General features: G+C 37.3%; 1 protein-coding gene across 2 annotated transcripts in view; it reads left to right on the plus strand.

Annotated features, from left to right (window-relative positions):
* LUC7L2 (LUC7 like 2, pre-mRNA splicing factor) overlaps window positions 1–18,846 on the plus strand; it is a 32,762-nt gene extending 13,916 nt beyond the window's left edge. For both annotated transcript variants that reach the window (XM_013368774.3, XM_065045554.1), the window contains 8 exons: window positions 4,365–4,463; window positions 5,342–5,452; window positions 6,215–6,358; window positions 7,412–7,588; window positions 9,830–9,921; window positions 10,790–10,819; window positions 11,808–12,002; window positions 17,934–18,846. In XM_013368774.3, the coding sequence (XP_013224228.2) occupies window positions 4,365–4,463; window positions 5,342–5,452; window positions 6,215–6,358; window positions 7,412–7,588; window positions 9,830–9,921; window positions 10,790–10,819; window positions 11,808–12,002; window positions 17,934–18,126 (1,041 nt within the window). In that variant the 3' untranslated portion in view covers window positions 18,127–18,846. The remainder of the gene's footprint in view (window positions 1–4,364; window positions 4,464–5,341; window positions 5,453–6,214; window positions 6,359–7,411; window positions 7,589–9,829; window positions 9,922–10,789; window positions 10,820–11,807; window positions 12,003–17,933) is intronic.
* Window positions 18,847–19,303: the final 457 nt, after the last annotated feature.

Genomic DNA, 19,303 nt, shown 5'->3' on the forward strand with positions numbered 1-19,303 from the left:
ATTTTTTTGTGGTCTGCTTCTAAGAGCAATGGAAATAATGGGCTACATGGAAGACATAGGTAGAATAGTGAGTCCCAATATCAAAAATGTAAAGAAAGATAAAATTATAGCATCCTCTTTCAGTCTGTTAAATTATAATTGCAAATCTGCTGTGCTCTGTGATTATCTTTTTATTTGGCATGTGTTTTGAAGTTTCTGTGAGGCACATAGTAAGCTAATTGGTAAGATCACAGAAGTGACTTTGTATTCAAGGTTGTAGAGCTGTGTCTTTTCGCAACCTGCTTTTGACAGTGCCTCTCACAAAAGCTCTTTTATTTTTAACTGATGCTTTTTTCATGTTTCGGCGCTCTGCTTTTTCATAATGATTACTTGGGCACTGGTTCATGTGTATGAGTCAGTGGTTTAAGAGTTTACTCATTCATTTCAAGTTGAGAATTTTGTAATAATAGATGAGTACACTTTGGAAACCTTAGCTATGGGGACATGCTGAGTAATTTACCACCTAAAGTTAGCAGTTTTCTTTTTCTTTTTTCTTTTTTTTTTTTTTTAATCTGAAGGGATTAACACTCTTTACCTTTTTTTATTCTTAATCGTTGCTGATGATCAGGCTTGCGTGGTTTGGGGCTTTTTGTTTGTTTGGTTTTCCAAACTGTGGTCCTTGAGTTATTTTGCATCCGTATTACAAAAAAAGTTTGTTGTATTTATCTCTATTATGAGATTAGGACTGAAGCTACATGTGTAGGAGTCACTTGACTCCCCTGTAATGGTAGAAACCTATTAAGCAACATTCTCTGGCGGTAAGCTCTGTGCTGTCTTCAGCAGGTTTTACAAGATGTATAAGAATGTGTTTTCTCTATCTTATGTTTCTAAATGAATAGCTGAGTACTCATATACTCAGTGACAAGGTGGAAAGATTTAAAGCAAATGCTTTCAGTAATTTTGAAGGTAGTAATGTCCTGAATATCTATAGTAACCTGCTGGCTACCTTTGAAGAGCCCAAGCAGTTCAACACTTCTGCAGCAATCTGGCTTTCTTATGGCTTGATTGTGCTTCTCTGTTGAAAACAAAACCACAAATACTGTATGTGATTTTGCAAACCATGGTTGAGAAGCTCCTCTCTGCTTAGTGGATCAACTTTGTATTTATATTGATATGTATTTGTTGAGGAACATTGCCTTTTGCGTTTTATTTATATTTACATCAAAGTATGCCATCAGCTCAGTCCTGCAGTCAAGTATATCTGTTGGTGCTCAGGAATTTGTCACATTCTGCTCTTCAGGACTCTAGTTGACTGAAACCTTATTGATTGAGACCTTGGTTTAGCAATATACTTTAATACGTTATTAACTTTAATCTTGTTAGGGGTGGAATTCAGCTCCAGATTAAGACATCTAAATTTAGGTTTGAGCTTACGAGCTAGGTGTGAAAGCTTGCACTGGAGTCAGAAGGGATCTAGGCAGTGGAACCTAAAGAAAGATTCAGTTCACCTGCAGCTAGAGATCCCTCTCAAGGTGGGCTGAATCCATTTAGGCTCACTGACCATACTGTCTAGATCTCCTTCTGCTGTGGAAGAGAAGTTTGAATAGTTCACACATCTGCAGATAGGTGTTAGTAAGGTGGTTTAGTCTGGAGTGTAGTTGCCAGTAGTCCCATTGGTTCAGTGGAGCTACTTCCATGCCTGAAGCTTAGGTATGCCAGGGTTATTATTTGCTGTAGTGCTGCAAAAAGTAGAGAAATGCAATTTTATCAGTAGCAAGGGTGTTTGCATACAAATTCCAGTAGTTCCCTTGACAATTTGAAAAAGGGAGAGATCTGGTTCCTCCAATGTAATTTTTTCGGTCCTGTCAGATCTTCCTAAGTAAACAAAACAAAAACCCCTTCTTTTGCTGTATGTGAACTGCTTTGGTATAGGTATCTTTATAGCTAGAAAGAATTCTCTATAGAAACAATGCCCAGAGTATCTTCTTTTGAAACCTGTCAAAGGTGCATACTGGTTTTAGAAGCATCAATAACGTGTAATGCTGTGTCACACTTGACTCAACGTCAGCCCTTTGTGTTTTAAGTAGCTTTGGCTTTTCTGTGCTCTTTTTTGCACTGTGTATAGAGTACATTTAACAATCTAATATCTGATGTCAAAAGGTTGTGTAGTAGTGGTAAAAGTGCCAAAATAGGGGTTTTACTGTAGATAGTTCAAGATCTGAAAAGAAAGCCACCTTAATTTCATGTTCCAGAAACAGCATCACATCAGCGTTTCGTCTCTGGTTCAGTTATTAGTGTCAGCTCCTCTGAGTGCACATTTATTTTACAGATAAACTCTTCAGATTCTCTATTGCCTGAGTCCTTGGCCAGCTCTTCCTTGTCTATTCATATTTAACTCATGTGATTCTTTTTTTTTTGCTACCTGATTTGATTGAAGCAGAGCTGTGCATCATTGTTAAACTAAATCTATGTAATCCATATTTCTGTATTAACACTAAAGGCATTCTATCAGTTTTGTGGATGGGATGACAGAAATTATTTAGTAAATCATTTCAACATGAGGTTGTTTGGAATGACAGACCAGTTGTCTAAAACTCAGCTCTGGGAAATCAGATAGCTTTAATTTCCGACCTATCACTGAGAAATAAAGTAAGTATTGCAGAAAGTGGTTAGCAAGTAGTGAGTAAAAGGCATTAGTTTCTTAAGCAGAGCTCTGCTTTAGCAAAAGGACTCCTGACATCCTACTTTGCATGTGGTTGCCTAGACTATTTTCTGTACTAAACTTCAGCACTAACTTTCAATTGTAAGAAAGATTCTCCAAATGTGTAGGCTTTTTTCTGATTTTAGTCTTAAGGAAAAGTGCAGTAACTGCAAAACCCCCAAAGCGTGGCTTCACATATTCAATAAACCTTGGTTATATCTAGCCTGGGGACTTGGATGTTCTCACCTTTCTTTATCTGCTTTATTCATCAGGACTGCTCCATAAATCACTTTTAGTGTTAAGTCTGTCTGAAAGTCAGTGTAGCAACAGTGGAAAAAAAACCTGTTTATGTGCATTCTTTTAAAGCATTCATTGGTAGGTCAATGTCTGAACATAAATGTTCTTCATAGCCATCTTCTGTTTCAAATGTGATTGATCTGTGCATGGCTGACTACCAATGCTTGTTCTTTGCCTCTGGGGGAGGACATGTCTTGGCACCAAATTGCAAGGTGGACATGTAGAAAATGAAAAGAATGTTTTACTGTATCTTTTGTGCATTTTCATCTGCTGTTCATCTACTTTGCAGCTAGTCATATAAGACAGATTATAATATAATGTGTTCTGTGTTTATTAAGGTCCTCAGCAATCCTGATCCAGCATAGACTTTTGACAGTGATGAATTGTCTTTACCTAATGTTGCTTAAATACCAGCAGAAGTGCTTTTTTAGCCTGTTTTTTTTTTTTTTTTCTTTAATGTCTCTTTACATTGGGATTTGCTAATGGAACTTCTAAGAAAGACATTTAGTAGTAATGTTTCTGTTAAGGTGCTTTCAAGGGATTAGCCAAGACTAGAACAGGCTGTGTTAAGGAGCAATCCTACCAATGCAATTTTTTTAGCAGCAAAGCTAATGAAAAAGAGTCATTTTCTCTTGTACCCGCACGTGAGTATTTATAAGACTGTACTATGTTGGATCAAAGAGGGGAAGGAAAGGCAAAATTCCTGTCTCCTGATAGAGACATCTAACAAAAAGAAATCTTCCCTAACCACCTCCCTCATCCCCCCAAATTGCTGCTAACATTACTGAAATTATTCAAGAGTTTCTCTAGAGATCCTAGCTGTTCAAGTCTGCTATTACATTGCCCCAGTCCACTGTTACATTGCCCCCTACATATTGGCAGCACATCTGTTTGTGTAGCTGCCTGACAAGTTGGACAAAGATAAACTGCTGAAAATACCCTCTGTCTTTGGTTTGCTAAGATACATTTTACCCAGTCAATACCCAGATTGTGTTCAAATGCACAGGCAGATGTGCCAGCATCGGGTGCCACACCACAGTGATAACAGGAGAACAGAAAATTGCAGTAGTAATGGTGGCTTAGAGTGATTACCATCCTTTCAGGTTATGGTTTTTTAGTAAAACAATGTTTTTGCAGGATGTTAATGATACTCTGTAATGCAAACTGCCATCATGATAAGTTGTTCACTCTGTCTGCTTTTATTATTTCCTGATTCGTGCATGTTTATTAAAGATCTGGTGTTGTCTTATAGCTTTATTAAACTGTCCTTTCAGTCCCACAGGGGAGATGATTTGCTTCAGAAAATTACTGTTAAAGAAAATCATGCTCACTTAATTCCTTGTAACACTTCTGAAAAATTATACCACTCTACCTCTGCCTCTTTCAGAGAATGGACCTTGGAGAATGTCTGAAAGTGCATGACCTGGCATTAAGAGCAGACTATGAAATAGCATCCAAAGATCAAGACTTCTTCTTTGAGCTTGATGTATGTATTTTGTTTCAGTGGTGGAGAGAAAGTGTAATTTATGTACCTAGGTGGATAAACTGAAAACCAAAAGTTTTGGTACACACAAAATGAAAACTTTTGGAAAGTAATTTTGTAGGAAGAGGCGGAGAAACCGTTGCACAGTTACATAAAGGATACATGCCTCTTTATCATTATATGTGAGTAGTTAGTTTGCATTGGTAATCATTTCTAGGTAGAACTGTTAACAGCATTCCACAGGACAAATTATTGTAATCCTGGATGGTGTCTTAGTGTTATCAAGTAGCAAGCAAATGTTAAGGGTGTGTATGCTTTGAAGAGAGTCTTAAATTCTACACTTATTGAAGAAAGTAATTTTATATTTGGGATAACAAATCATATGCTAGGCCTCAGTATAATGTAGTTTGGGTAATACAATTTTGAACTCCTGACTAGGAAGTTAGTCTTCACTAGGACAAAAAGGTTTGTTTTTTTTTTTGTTACTGATTGGAGGGATGGTGTTAATATGCTTAATACCTTAAAAACCTGGTGGAAAAAGTTACAGTATAACATGTATTAACTGGGTGAGGTGAACCTGAATATCCTTTGAAGAACTTGAATGCGTGCGTTAGCAAATAGACTGCCTTAGCTTATTGAATTATTTGGTATACTCCTTCTACAAGTATTTATAGCTATGACAACATGTAGACTATGATTTTTAAAATGTTTTGTATTAACATATGTGATTAGTCACCGTAAACTACTAGATTATTGTTTTACCAAGGTTTCACTAGTAAAAACTTATGAAAGTTAAGTCTTAATAAACCTGGAAAGTATTAAGGCTAATGAAATTTTCATGTTCTTGACAGCATTGACCAGTGTTTTTATTGGTGTTTTAGGCAATGGACCACCTGCAGTCATTTATTGCAGACTGTGACAGGAGAACAGAAGTGGCTAAGAAAAGACTAGCAGAAACCCAAGAAGAGATCAGTGCTGAAGTTGCAGCTAAAGTAAGCATGTAAAACTAGTTACTGAAGTCTCTTTGAAGGTCTCTTTTTCTAAGGAGCCAACTTAAGGCTTTGGCAATCTATCCAATCTGATAATTCATGCTGAGGAGGGGAAAAATAAGATGTTTTTTATGTCCTTCCCAAAATTGCCCTTAAAGCACAAAGAGGAGAACATACGGAAGAGACCTCTGTCATGGTTTTTGTGCTCAGGAAACTTGACTCTCTGTGATATCATGCAATGCAAATGTTAGTAATTCTTACATTTTTGATCAAAAACTTTACCCATAAGCAAATATATAAGCAAATATAAAAAATATAAGCAAATATAAAAAATATAAGCAAATATAAGCAAAACAATACCCAAAACCATTAAGTGGTTTTCTCAAGGTCTTTTAACTGGGAAAAAAGAAAAAAAAAACAAAAAACACTTTTATCAATTTTCTGCCCATATATGCACATGCTAGGAGTAATGGTTGTACAGATATTAATTTTGCAAGACTGTGGTATAGACAACACTGGGAATTACTTGAAGTTTCTGAACAAAATCCTGCTCTGGAGTTGGTACATAGACTTGGTAACTCAGCCTTTCTCTGTGTGTTTTTACATGGGGCAACTTCTGTTTCACTTTTACCTGGAGAAGTTATCTCTGCGTGTTTATTTTAATTTTATCCTACTGATGGTGCATGTAATAACTCAGCAGTAGTTCGGATTGCTTTCCATAAATTAAAAGCCTTTCTTGTGTTAAACTTTTCCTTGTCTTTCAAGGCTGAAAGAGTTCATGAATTGAATGAAGAAATTGGGAAACTGCTGGCCAAAGTAGAACAGCTTGGAGCTGACGGGAATGTGGAAGAATCTCAAAAAGTAATGGATGAAGTGGAGAAGGCTCGGGTAAAGAAGAGAGAAGCTGAAGTAAGTTGATTGTGTAAGGCTTCAGTGAGGGAAAGGGCATGTCTGATATTAAATTGGTTGGCATCTGTGTAATGCAAAATGTCTTATCTGCTGTCACATCCTTAACTAATTGCTTCAGATAAACCTAAGAATTTGCTTGTGGCATCCTGTGTAATTAAAGTAATTAAATTTCTACCTTTAAATACACTCCTATTAAAATTATTCTCGCTTCCATGGATGGCGCATTTGTCTTAGTTTAGCTGTATTGGCCAGTTGTGTCTGTGAACACAACAGTTGTGTCTGTATTTGTTGGACTGATGTATCTCATTCAGTCTCGTGGCTCTTGCTGTGGCAACCCTGTTGTGCCTCATGCTGTGCTGTACTGGAAAGCTTCAGTGACACAAACCGTTGTCTTCATGGAAAGAAATTAGTGGCTTGTGTATCGTGCAAGTCAAAACTGTCCTTGTAATGTTGAAGTAGCAGAACTCACCAAAAGCTCTTTGATACTGTGTTTCACCAAGATAATTAAATTTCCAGAAAAAAAAATCTGCAGCTGTGTTAATGGTACCGGAGGGGTTGCTGGCAGTCTTGCTTATCTGTCATCTGACTGTCTAGATTAATTTTGCTCAGATAACTTGTTTAACTAGTGTCTAAAATGCAGGTAGATTTTTTTTTAGGAAACTACTACTGTTTTAAACTGAGTTCAGAAAGAAAACTGGTGTCATGTTTTCATAATACCTTAATGTAGTAATTGTAGTGTTAGCGTGTATTCGTTTTCGTGTATGAGAAAGTTGTTCATCCTTCTGAGTAGTAGCAAAAATCCCCCCACTTCTTAATTTGCAGAACCAGTTGCTGATGTCCTGCTTTTAAATATGTCCAACCTTCAAAATAAGGAGCCTGTCTTGCATCTTAATGAGACAGCTGGCTTATGAATAGTGTGAATTAACTGAAGGGTGTGCTGGTGTGCATCTAATTCGGTTATCATTTGTAGTGTATCTTTGGTAAAGTGTTATCTTTTTCTGTGCGTTCAGGAATAACAGCTAGCAAATTGTGATTTGGGTTTCTTTTTCCTAGGAAGTATACCGGAATTCTATGCCTGCCTCTAGCTTTCAGCAGCAGAAGCTACGGGTTTGTGAAGTGTGCTCGGCTTATCTTGGTCTTCATGACAATGACCGACGACTTGCTGACCACTTTGGAGGAAAGCTACATTTAGGATTTATTGAAATAAGAGAGAAGCTTGAGGAACTCAGGGTAAATAATTCTTATATTTTTGTGTGTGTGTATGCATATGCTCCTACTTAATTATTTGCCAGGCCACCTAAACGGAATATTTCTTTCTGGGCATGTGAATTTTTTTCATATTACTTTAAAATTTGGAATTTCATTCATCTATAAATCACTAAACATTCTAATATAATACAAATTATCTGGATAATTTGATAAGATGACCTCTTTTACATGGAGGTGTATTAAAACATGTTCAAAGTAATGCATCTTGGGAACAGAGAGGTGCAATTCCACTTGTAAAATGGAAAACTATTTTGAACAAAAGTCATGTTGAAACATACTCACCAGTCATAGGAGATAGGCACATTTACTTTTAGCCAGTTGATTTGCTAAAAGTAATAATGAGATCCTTGAAAATACAAGACCATGTAGTGGGCTGAAATGAGTGATATTTATTTAAGTAGGCTAAAATGTTAGTAGGGCTGGTGTTGAAACCCTCATTTTTGGTACCACTGCATGAGGAGGATGATAACATGGCAAAGTTTTCCAAAAAGATCTACAGAAATGCCTGGAGCTCAAACAGCCTGCTCTATGGTGAAAGGCTAAAACTCAATTAGTTTATTTTATCTGGACAAAGAGTACGAGGTGACTTGAATTCTTTAGGTACCAACAACTAAAGAAGATTTAATTTTTTAAGTTTTAAGTAATTTTTGGAAGCTTTTAAGCTTAACTGACAATAGATGAAATAAATAAGTTCCAGCAGCTCAAGGCTGTAGATATCCAAAGTCAGAATACAAAAAAGATGTATATCTTGAAGTCAGGGTAGCCATTAAAATAATGGTTACATGGAGGTTGCATGTTCTCTATAGCCTGAAGATTTGAAATCCAGTTGGAATATTACCCTAAACAACACTATCTTGACCATTAATTGTGTGCTGGAAAAAAGACTTACTGGAATTATATTCTAGACTTCTGGTGTTCAAGAGGATGGATTTGTACACTGAAGCCATTATGATCTTAATATGCAAAATATGGAGTTCAAGGCTCAATTAAGCATTTAACTGGAGAAATCACTAAAGGCAATAGCTGAAGGAGTTGAAGCCCTAAAAGCAGAAAATGCTGCTACTGAGTTTGATAAAATTGGGTTGATTTCTATTTTATAATATTCCAGCTGTCTTGCATGGATACTGTGACTTGCCCTTTGGAAAGCCCAACTCTTTCCATTCACTGTATTGGCAACTTAGGCTTCTAAATATAGTTGGTGTAACTTAAAACTTAGATGACTAGAACAGATTGTGTGCTTCCTCTCATCCCTCCATGAAATTGAGCAGAGTCACTTGAACAAGAAACTTCGTTTGTAGTTAAATTACTGATATTGTACAAGGAAGTATAGATATAATTTGACAAAGGGTTGAAATAACTGATTACACCATTCAGAAAAAAAAATGCATGGATAATTATTTCACATTCCCAAAGCATCAATAAAATAATCGTTTAAAGTATTTCGCTGACAAAAAAAGAAAACAATAACTATCCCCTCCTTCCTCAGAGCTCTCCTCAGAGATCTAATCAAGATGCTGCTGGGGCAATTCCACATCTCAGAAGAAGGTCTTTACAAAGAGTTGAATTTCTTGCATCATGTCCAGAAGGTGGCGAGACTTGGGTTTGGCCAGATCTCCAGTTGTGAGTTCCACATCTGAGGGCCCTCTACTGAGCGTGCCTTGTCCCCAGTAGTAGTGAGTTCAACCTGGGGGCCATCAGCTGAAGCGTCCTCTCTAATTATGTTTCATGTTCACAATACAGAAACAAGTAGCCTCAAAACTAGGTATCAGCCCAACCAAGTCATTTAAGACTAAGGACTTATTTATGTCACAGCATAGCTGAAGGAGTTAATAAAACAATTAACTCTCCTCGTTCTGATTCCTTTCTACCTTTCCCCAGTGGCCAAAGTATGATAGGATTGGCATGGAAACTCTCGCATTAAAAGCATGACTTACTGCTCTGAATTCCCCTTTGTGGAAGCTTAATATAACTCTACATATTTCAGGTCTTCATGTAACACCCATCTATTTGCTGCAGCTATTCTGCAATAACTTCTGTTTCTTGGAGAGAAAAAAATCAATATTTATTTATACTGAGGATGAGCAAGGGAATAATACACACAAGGGAAAGAACTGAATGTTAACTGTCTAGATTATTTTTATAGCACGTTCATCTGAGAAATTTTGAAATGTAACTTAATGAATATATTCCTTTCGCTTTTAGAGGATTGTGGCTGATAAACAGGAGAAACGAAATCAGGAACGTCTGAAGCGTAGAGAGGAGAGGGAAAGAGAAGAAAGGGAAAAACTAAGGAGGTAGGGATCTGTTTTAATTGCATGTACATAATGACCTATTTAAGTTTAATGGGGAAACTATGGTGTAGTTCATACACATTTTTGCATCTGCAGAATCACTAGTCTGCATTCCTTGGAAGCTTAAAAAGGTTGAGAGTGAAATTTATGTCTAACTCTTGTAATCTGAGTTGTTTTCATAGAAAGCTTTTTTAAAAACTACAGATAGAAATGCCTGTACCAGTTTGAACAAATGGCCTTTAAATGAGGTAATTCTCAGGTGTGTACTTTGTTTTGAGACCTGACAGATGAAAGCTTACACACATGTGGGTTTCTAACATCTGTCAGGTGTCAGCTATTTCTTTACAGATGTTAGGAATTTCCGTTACTGGAAGTAATTGAATGTATGACTGAGGAAAGGAGTTCACTGTTTTTCTATGAAATAGTTACTTCCAGGCCTTATGGGGCTGGAGTAAAATGGGATCTGAACTGCAGTTCTCTTCACTTGTCAGCTTCAGAGATTAACAGTGTAAACTTTGAAATTGGTTGCAGTCTGATAATACATGCATGACAAGAAAAAAAGGAGTGCTTTTTCTGTCAGAGTGGTGGCAATAAAAAAGCAGATTAGGTATTCTTTGGAGTTTGTAGCATTGTAGGCTCAAAAATAAATTAAAAAAATGTAACAAACACAGTACAGTTTTCAGAGGGATGTATTTCCTGGTAAATATGTTACAAAGATATTAATGTCAAAGAAAAGGTCTTTAAATAATTGCCAGTAAAGAAAGAAATACAATAACAGGTCAACTAGTTTGGTTTATAATTATTATTAAGTTGTGCTTTATTTGATAATAAGGTTCTGTACGAAAAATTGATTATTTTCCATTTGTTTCAGCTCCAGATCCCACAGCAGGCATGCCAAAAGGTATGTAGATTTGCAGACAAGGAATACCATCAGTGAAGCCATCCTTTCGCAAGCTGGAACATTATGAGTTTGTCTAGCACTATTCGTTTAAGACATCTGTCTTTACAGGCAAAGCATTCTGTTACATAGTCATCTCTTTGTGTGTTTATACAATATTTATCACCATGCTACTGAGTCTATATGTGTATATCTGTTTTGTGGCTATTGCAATGCAACTTTTTGTCCCAAATAATGCTTGCAACACAGATAATTGCTCTTTCTTCGAAACAGAAGCTTAAGGTTTGTACCGTTTGGTGAAAACCCATGGTTTTTTTAAATCTTAAGTGCCAGGTTAATTCCCAACAGGTGACCCATGGGTTTTCTTCCTAACCTACACAGTTGAAGATCACCAGTGAGGTATTATTGCGAAGTTATTAAAGAAAGAAACCACAAAACAATAACCAAAAAAAGGAAGGGGGGGGAACCACAAACACACACCAAAAAAACAACAACAATAAAAAAAACCCTCCTTAATTTGTATGGTGTTTAGAACCTTCCGGATTAGTTTGATTGTAGCAGCTATATGAAAGGGTATAGTCCTACTTTCTTCAAATACCATCATACATCTGTTGTGGCAGATGATCCCTATCACTGCATTAAGAAGTTCTACAACTTTGCCAGATAAAGAGAAGGTTTTAAAATTCTAAAAGTAGATTTTTTTTTTTCCACATTTTTAATTCCTTTCAGAAGCCTGAATAGGCTATGCTGTCATCATGCATAGTCTTGAATTAACTGTAAAATTTTCTGCAAACTCCTACAAATGATTTTGTAGGATTTCTAATGTTGCTTTTCCCTCTGTTTGCCTGTGATAGGACAATGGATTAGCTCTGAACACTGCAGACCATTGTCTCTACAGTTTTGTTTATGCTTAGAGTGCATAATATTCAAAATACCCTGATAGAGTAAGTAGGTGAATGCAATGTATGGTTTAAGTCCTTTCTGTTCCTAGATCTAGGTCCCGAGATCGCCGCAGACATCGGTCTCGCTCAACCTCCCGGGAACGAAAGAGAAGAACTCGCTCCAAATCCCGTGAGAAACGCCATCGTCACAGGTCTCGCTCGAACAGCCGCAGCCGGAGTCGCAGCCACCATAGAAGCAGGCATAGTTCCCGGGAGAGGAGCCGAGAACGCAGCTCCAAAAAGAGGTAAATGTTGGACAAGAAATAAATGGATTTTCCTAAATGTGTGTTGAGAATTTTCTTACTGAATTGAGTTTACATTTAGCACTTGATAATTTAAACACATTTTGAGCCTGTCTCTGATTTCAGTTAGCACGTTTATGATTTCAAATACAGTAGTGATTTTTTTTCTTAATAAAAATAATAGGGTTATGGAGGAGTGATATAAGGTGTCAAGTTGATAATACTGCCAGCTTCCTGCAGTGTAGAAGTGCAACAGTTGATCTCCATTTGAGCCCACGGGCATCAGCGGTTGCCTTCTGTCACACAATTGGTTCTTCCCTTGGACTCTTGTTCTCAGCAATGGAGCCTGTCTGCTGGCTGTGCCAGATAAAAACCTATTTAGATATGCCTGAAAAGAAACTTGTTGCGTTGCATCTGGAGATGTTGCTTTACAAGGAAAGTGACTCAACCTCTCTTGGAAGGATTACTGCAGAGAGCAGTCTGGGGCTGTTACTTTTGAATGACTCAGTTGCTGTCTGCTCCTGAGGATTTGCTGGCTTATTTTAGATGAGTGAGGTAAGCACAATTTAGAAGTATGTTGGAATTGCACAACGAGGCATCTGATAGGGAGGTCTGCTCATAACCAGGATTCCTTTCTGGTATATGTCAGCCAGTGTGGCATAGATTTGAGTGCAGTACAGTGGACAGGGTGCCCAGTCTTAAAACCCTGGCAGACTGTCGACTTGCAATAAGAGAAAAGATCTGGTTTTGCAGTGGCTGCACATGTGGGGTTTATAATTGACATTATTTTATAAATTAAATCACTAAGGTTGGGGAAATATGTGTTAAATGTTTTCAAGTATGTCTTGGGTTCTTTGCCCTAAAAATGAGCTCTTTTTTTCTTCCTGGGGTAGGTAGGCAACTGTAGTCTCATTGTGCTCTGTAAGAGGGCATAGAAGACAGGGTTGGGCCAAGTCTTTTGTTTCCTTATTTTTGTTGCAGATGGATGAAACTTCAGTCTCCAGCACTTTAGTTGATACAATCAGTAGTGTCTGGTATTTAAAATTCTTCAGGGTGTTGTTCTTTAGTATTCTGAAGTCAACATTTTAGACTCTGCAATTTCCATCTTGATTGTAGCCTGTCATGACACTTATCCTAAAAAGCCTGCCTCTTTGAGGCATTCACAATGGCAGATTAGTGAACTCTTCAAACCTGTAGTTTTTCAGTCTTAAAATAGACATTTGCCTTTGAATCAACACATTTGTGAACTTGGATGAACTGCTGTATAGAGCAAATGCTCAAATTGCCTTTAATTCTTCAGCTTTGAAGTCTGACCTTGCAAGACCAATTTCAATCCTTCAAAGAAAACCATGCTGATTGATTTTTTTTTTTTTGGGGGGGGGGGGGATTTGCATCGTAGTTGCTCAAACTGTCCAGTATGATATGCGCAATGCAAATGATGCATTGTCCTGTATGCTGACAGAGAAATACGTAAGAACAAGGAAATTATGTGAAACGTTGGTGCTATCCATATAACAGTAAACCTGTCATTCCCAGCTGCCAAAGGTGAATTGAAAAAGCACGAGGTGATGTGAAGATTAAGTTAGTGTCATCTTGCAAGATGCTGTTAGAGGATAAACCCTTCAAGCCTTGTTTTGTGTGAATGCAGTATAAAGATGATGTACTTCAGGACATGAGATTTTAGTCTTATGATATTTGGTACTGGAAATATTTTCTCACTGTATCAGTTCCTGCCCTGAAGGAATGACACACACCTGTGTTGGAAGAATCCTTGGTGCAAATAAGAGGTTTGCATTACTGTTAACTTGAGGGGAAAAGATACTGCTCTGCCATCATTAATTAGCAGCTCATACCTCTTATTTCTCTGAGGTCAAGCAAAATTTTGCCTCTTAAAGTATGTATATTGTGTTTTCAATAGACTGAAGAATCCTTAGATTCTTATTTGCTGCGCTGGGACCAGGGTACCTATTAAACTTGCAGCCAGGCTGGATGTGTCCTCTGTAGAGATGCCCTTCTAGCCATTAGAGCTGCTTTTCACATGAATGTGGGAGGAGTCTTTCTGTTGAACACCGCTGTTCATGCCAGAATCCAAAATAAACATGAACTAGCAGGCTCGAATGAATGTATTATACTTCCTTGTCTTCTATAACTCTTTTCTAGTCCAGGGGGGGTTTGTTGCCAAATCCTATTTTTATTTTTTTTTTTTTTTTTTTTTTTGGAATTTCTTAAAATCCTGATATGAAATACTTTTATTCAAACCTGTCTTCCTTAAGCTCTAAACATTGTTGTCCAAGGAATTCTGGCCAAGAATACTCTCAAAAATAAGACAAACTCCAGCAAGTTACCTTCTTCAGGAGGGGGTCATAGCCTTTTGGTTTTGAATAACCAAATAAATTCAGATCTGGGGAACGTGGTGCTTTTGCCAAACTCTTGCAGAAGAGCAGAGTGTGACACCAGAAGCAACAGAAAGACGGCTGAAAGCTGCAGCAGTGGCAGCCCGTGGTGCCCCTAGTTCTAGGGCCTTAAGAGAAACATGGAATTGTGGTTGCTCTGTGGGAAGAGCTGCATCATTTTATGTTAACCTAAAGCCTTAAGTGTGATTTTTTTGGCCTTGGTTAGAGTACCATAAAATACAGATACAGTAGGCTGCTGAATCTTGCTGTAAAAGCTATTTATGTGTCTGGGTTTTTTTTCAGTTTTTATTACATCCATTACGGTTTCAACATGTAAGCATACCAGACAATTAGACTCCTCACTGGAGAAACTCCAGATGTGCTTCTCCTAGAAGTCATTTTCCCGTTTTGTTCTATATAACATGACCACAGACAAACCTGTGCTGAGTATTGTTTGCAGCAAACCATGCGGCTGCTTCTGGTTTTCCTGTCCACTCTTCTTCAGAAAGTATTTTATAAAGAGCCTTTCACATAAAATGAAAAGCTGCCACTTCTCAGGTACTTCTTCGTTCTGAAAGTAAAGGGATATTTATTCTGTACTGTATCTGAGGATATTTTACTAATATATAATTTCGTCTGACAGACGTGTTTTCCTTAATCTTGTATCATCATTCACCTTATGAAGAGATGGGTAGATTTTAAATCTCTTAGTGGCTGAGATCTTGTTTCAAATTTATCAATATAAGGAGTGGACCTGTGCACTCTGTGGGCCCAACTGAACGTATACAAAGCGTCTGGAAATAGTGTCTAAGATAATGGGAACCCACCTGGTAATAACAGCAACAGCCTAAGGTAACAGGAACCCTAGGTCTATGCAGCCTTGGATTACTGGTTTATCAAGAGCAGGTCTAAATAAAGTCCTGTTTTCTTCACAGTTAGGTATAAGTTCCAAATAACTAAAATGAATCATCTTTCATCTCATTAGAAACAAAATACGTATTTTGTGCTTCTTGATTGACAATGGAAAAGTGAATATTTGCAGTTAAGTGTTGAGGTGATGCTCAACAATAAGATCAATCATGACAGCAGACCTAATGTGGGGAAGTTGGGTCAGTATTCATGAGTCCACTTAGAAGAATCCATGTGACAAGGGCTAATGTACTGATAGACATTGTGTAGACAAATAAAATACCTGAAGTCATAGTATGGGACTTCATTTCACCTGGCTTTAGATGGCTGGGTCAGATGTAAGTCTCATGAGTCTCATTACAGACTCATCTGACATAATTTTATGTCTATGTAAGATGAGACAAATCATGCCTTAAAGTATCTTATTTCTTCTGCTGACTGTTAAGGAAATCTGGCTGATTAGCTTAGATGTCTACAGCACAAACTGTAGTGAGTACCCACCTCACAAGCTGGGTGAGGTAGATCCCACTCTTAGCATTTAGACAATTATTCCCCACTCGAAGCATTTAGACAGTTGTGTTTTTTTGTTTTTTGTTTTTTTTTTTTTTAAATATCCTTCATATCCTGGTGGACAACAAAATATTCTAGCCATGTGCTAATTTTCTGCTGCGGTAAAGAAGTAAAGATTTCACTTTCTTTAGTTTTGATTTGATTTAGTTGTGGGTTTGGTTGGTTTGGTTTTTGTGTTTGGTTGTGGGTTTTTTGGGGGGTTGGTTGTTTGGGGGAGGGTGTATGGTTTTGTTGTTGTTGGTTTTGTGTTTGTTTGTTTGTTTTTGTTGTGTGAGGGTTTTTTTCTGTTGAGGAGGGGTGAGCACAGACCCATTTAGTCAAAGACCGCTTGGAAAGTTTGAAACTGTAGCTACATCTTTCCCTGCTTTCCTAGGTCTGTTAGGAAATCAAGGCTACTTAGGTGGTTTTTTTGTTCTCAGGCCCAATGCAGGCACCCACAGATACAGTCTTGGAACCAGTATCACATATTATAACACTATTCGTAGTTTTAGAAAGTCATGCTCTCCAAGCATTCTAGATTATGTACATCTAGTAGAGGTTCTGATTCAAAAGGCTCTGCCATGCCCTTGATAAAGGTGGGAATGGTGTTTTAATTGAAGTCTTCTGGTAGTAATACTGCTTGCTAAAGGGATTGTATGAACTTTGACATCGCTATGCCGTGATTAATAAAAGCCAGTCTTCCTTCTTGTCAGCTGGTTAGAGACACCTGTAGAGAGATGAAATGGCTGGATGAATGCATCTTCAATTCCTCCAAAAATGCATTGAATGAGAAGCCAGAGCTGTGGATGTCATCTCATCCTGTCTGTCTGCCTATTCTAGGATTAATTACTAGAGTCAGCCTGAGTCAACCGGTTTGGAAGCATTGTTACTTCTGCTGGGGACTTGAAGCGCAAAATGCTTGTGAAACAGCTATGTTAACTCCAGTATTAACTTCTTATTTGACATGTATTTTGTGGAATAGGGGCAATGCCTGTGGATCTTAGTGTCTGCAAATACTAAGTCTTGCAAAACACTATATTGTAGGGAAAATAATCTTTCCAACAAAGGAGCTAAAATGAAAGGGCACTTCTTTGTAAGATTGTGAAAGGAAATTAGTGCAGGAGCATGATGCAGACTTCAGTTTTGAAGCTTTGAGGTGATGACAGTAACTTTCTGTAAATTGAGGGAGTAGAGTCTTGCTGTCCAGTACACCAGATTTGTTTTACCAAGAAATTAGTAAGTGGTTTTGTAACATGCTGTTAAGATTTTTCTGCAAAAGTATGTATTGGAATCTTTTTTATGATTACAGTACATCTTAAAATGAAAATGTGATGCCTTTCAGTAACATGCTTAGGTGTGCTCTGTGAGGAAATATAGAGGAGGATGTCTAATCCATTTTTTTTTCCAGTACAGATACCTCATTTCATTTAAAACTATGTGGTCTGTTTAACAGAAAAGCTCTTTCCTGACTTCATTTTAAAGTTTTTGAAAATGCTTATTATCAGAGTAAAATATCTAAAAGTAACACCACCCCAATATCATAAAACCACACAAGGGATAATTCTTCTAACAGAACCTAATCGTGGCACAGATTCCAGATTTGTTTTATATTTATCATGTAATAGCCTCACTCAAGAATAATGCAAGCTGATTTCCCCTTGCTTCTAATCAAACTCCCATTTTTAAAATACATTTTGTAAGTTTGTGATTTGTATATCTGAGGTAGGCTAGACACTCTTCTCAAGGTAGAGACTACAGATGAGAAATTTCAATTCATCTTCTTGTTAATGCAAGCTTTGAGGGTGGATGTTGAAAATAAGCAATTTAGTGAAGCACATTGACCTTAATCTGGGTTCCATGATAAATGTAGGTTAAATTCTGCCTCTCCCAGTATTTGTCTTTTGAAATTGGAAGTAGGAAACGGAGAAGAGTAGAATGATTTCTGATGTCTTTTCAGAAACTTCTATTTATATAAATCTAAAGTTGGGTTGGAAAAAGAAGAAAACCAGCATTTTGATTTTCGTATTTAATAGCTACAGATTTGTGACTCACTTGAATTCTCAAATTTACTGCACTTTTTCAGATCCTCAAAAGAAAGATCTTCCAGAGACAAAGAACGTTCAAGAGATCGTGATAGAACATCACGTGATAAAGAGAGAAGCTCAAGAGAGAGGTCGCCGCGAGATTTCAGAGACAAGAAACGTTCTTACGAAAGTGCTAATGGCCGATCAGAAGACCCGAGGAGCTCAGAGGAGCGCGAAGCAGGGGAGATATAACTGGCTGTATATTCACCTGATCTCTAGCTTCCTATGATGTTGCGTAATATGGTTTAGTTTACAGTTGTTCAAAGGGACACCAGTGAGCAGTTCCAGACACTGATCCAACTAGGGTAGATGTACAGTATATAAAAGTGGTTATAACCAAGTCAGAATTAAACCCCATCAATTAATGATGCCTAAAGCTGGGTCCTGGACTTCCACCAAGTTGTAAAACTTTTCTGAAAGATTTCTCTTTATTCAGGACAACAGTTTTATGTACCAAGATGCAGATCTCAATGTTTTTAATCTCCTTTCCAATACAAGTTAGTGAACAAATTATATTGTACTACTTGCCTCGGGTGCTTTTGAACCTTTATAAATTCTCCAATTCTGCTCCAGTCAAAACAGCAGCATTGAAAGGTTGTATCTTGGGGGATTTTTTTTGTTTGCTTTTTTTGTAAGAGGGTGGGTGGATGGATATTAACTTACTCAAAGGTTATGTTCCCAGTGATGTTTTTGTTTGGGAACCTAGGGGTTGATTACGGTGGGAGCATTTAGACAGGAATGTGTGCTGGAGAAAACAGAAATGTCTTTTTGCAGTGCCTATTTAGACTTGGAAATTGAACAGCTGTTGCATTACATCTTTTTTTATTTCTACTTAAATTTTGAAATCAAAGCCAGTCCCATATCTGTACCATTTGATTGGTATGTGTTCAATATATTTGTTTTTTCCATAAAGACTCTTTCTGCTTTTTCTTGTGGGGTGTAAATGGCACATCTTTAATTGTATTAAAAACAAAAAACCAGCAACAACAAACAAAAAATAATAACCAAAAAAAAAAAAAATAAAAAAAAGGAAACCACATTGTCCAATAACGTCACAAGGATATACTGGTCTCTTAAGGTGGTTACTTAGCAGTTCAGTCATTTGAAAAGTAGCATTTGGTTATTAGAGTTTTTGATATGCAGATGTGCTCCAGATGTAATCTTTCTGATTACAATCCTGACCATCCTAAGATCTTCAGATGCAAAAAAGCTTGGGGAATCATAATGATCATGGCACAACCACTAACTCCTAAATGACTTCAGTTTCAAAAAGCAGTATTTCATTTAGATACAAGCTGCCTTTACATAAAGGGGTTGCTGTCGATTCTGTCGGAGTGAAAGTGCTGAGGGGCACATAAATAATTCAGAT

The sequence above is a fragment of the Columba livia genome, chromosome 1, assembly GCF_036013475.1.
Source record: "Columba livia isolate bColLiv1 breed racing homer chromosome 1, bColLiv1.pat.W.v2, whole genome shotgun sequence".
Classification (NCBI taxonomy): domain Eukaryota; kingdom Metazoa; phylum Chordata; class Aves; order Columbiformes; family Columbidae; genus Columba; species Columba livia.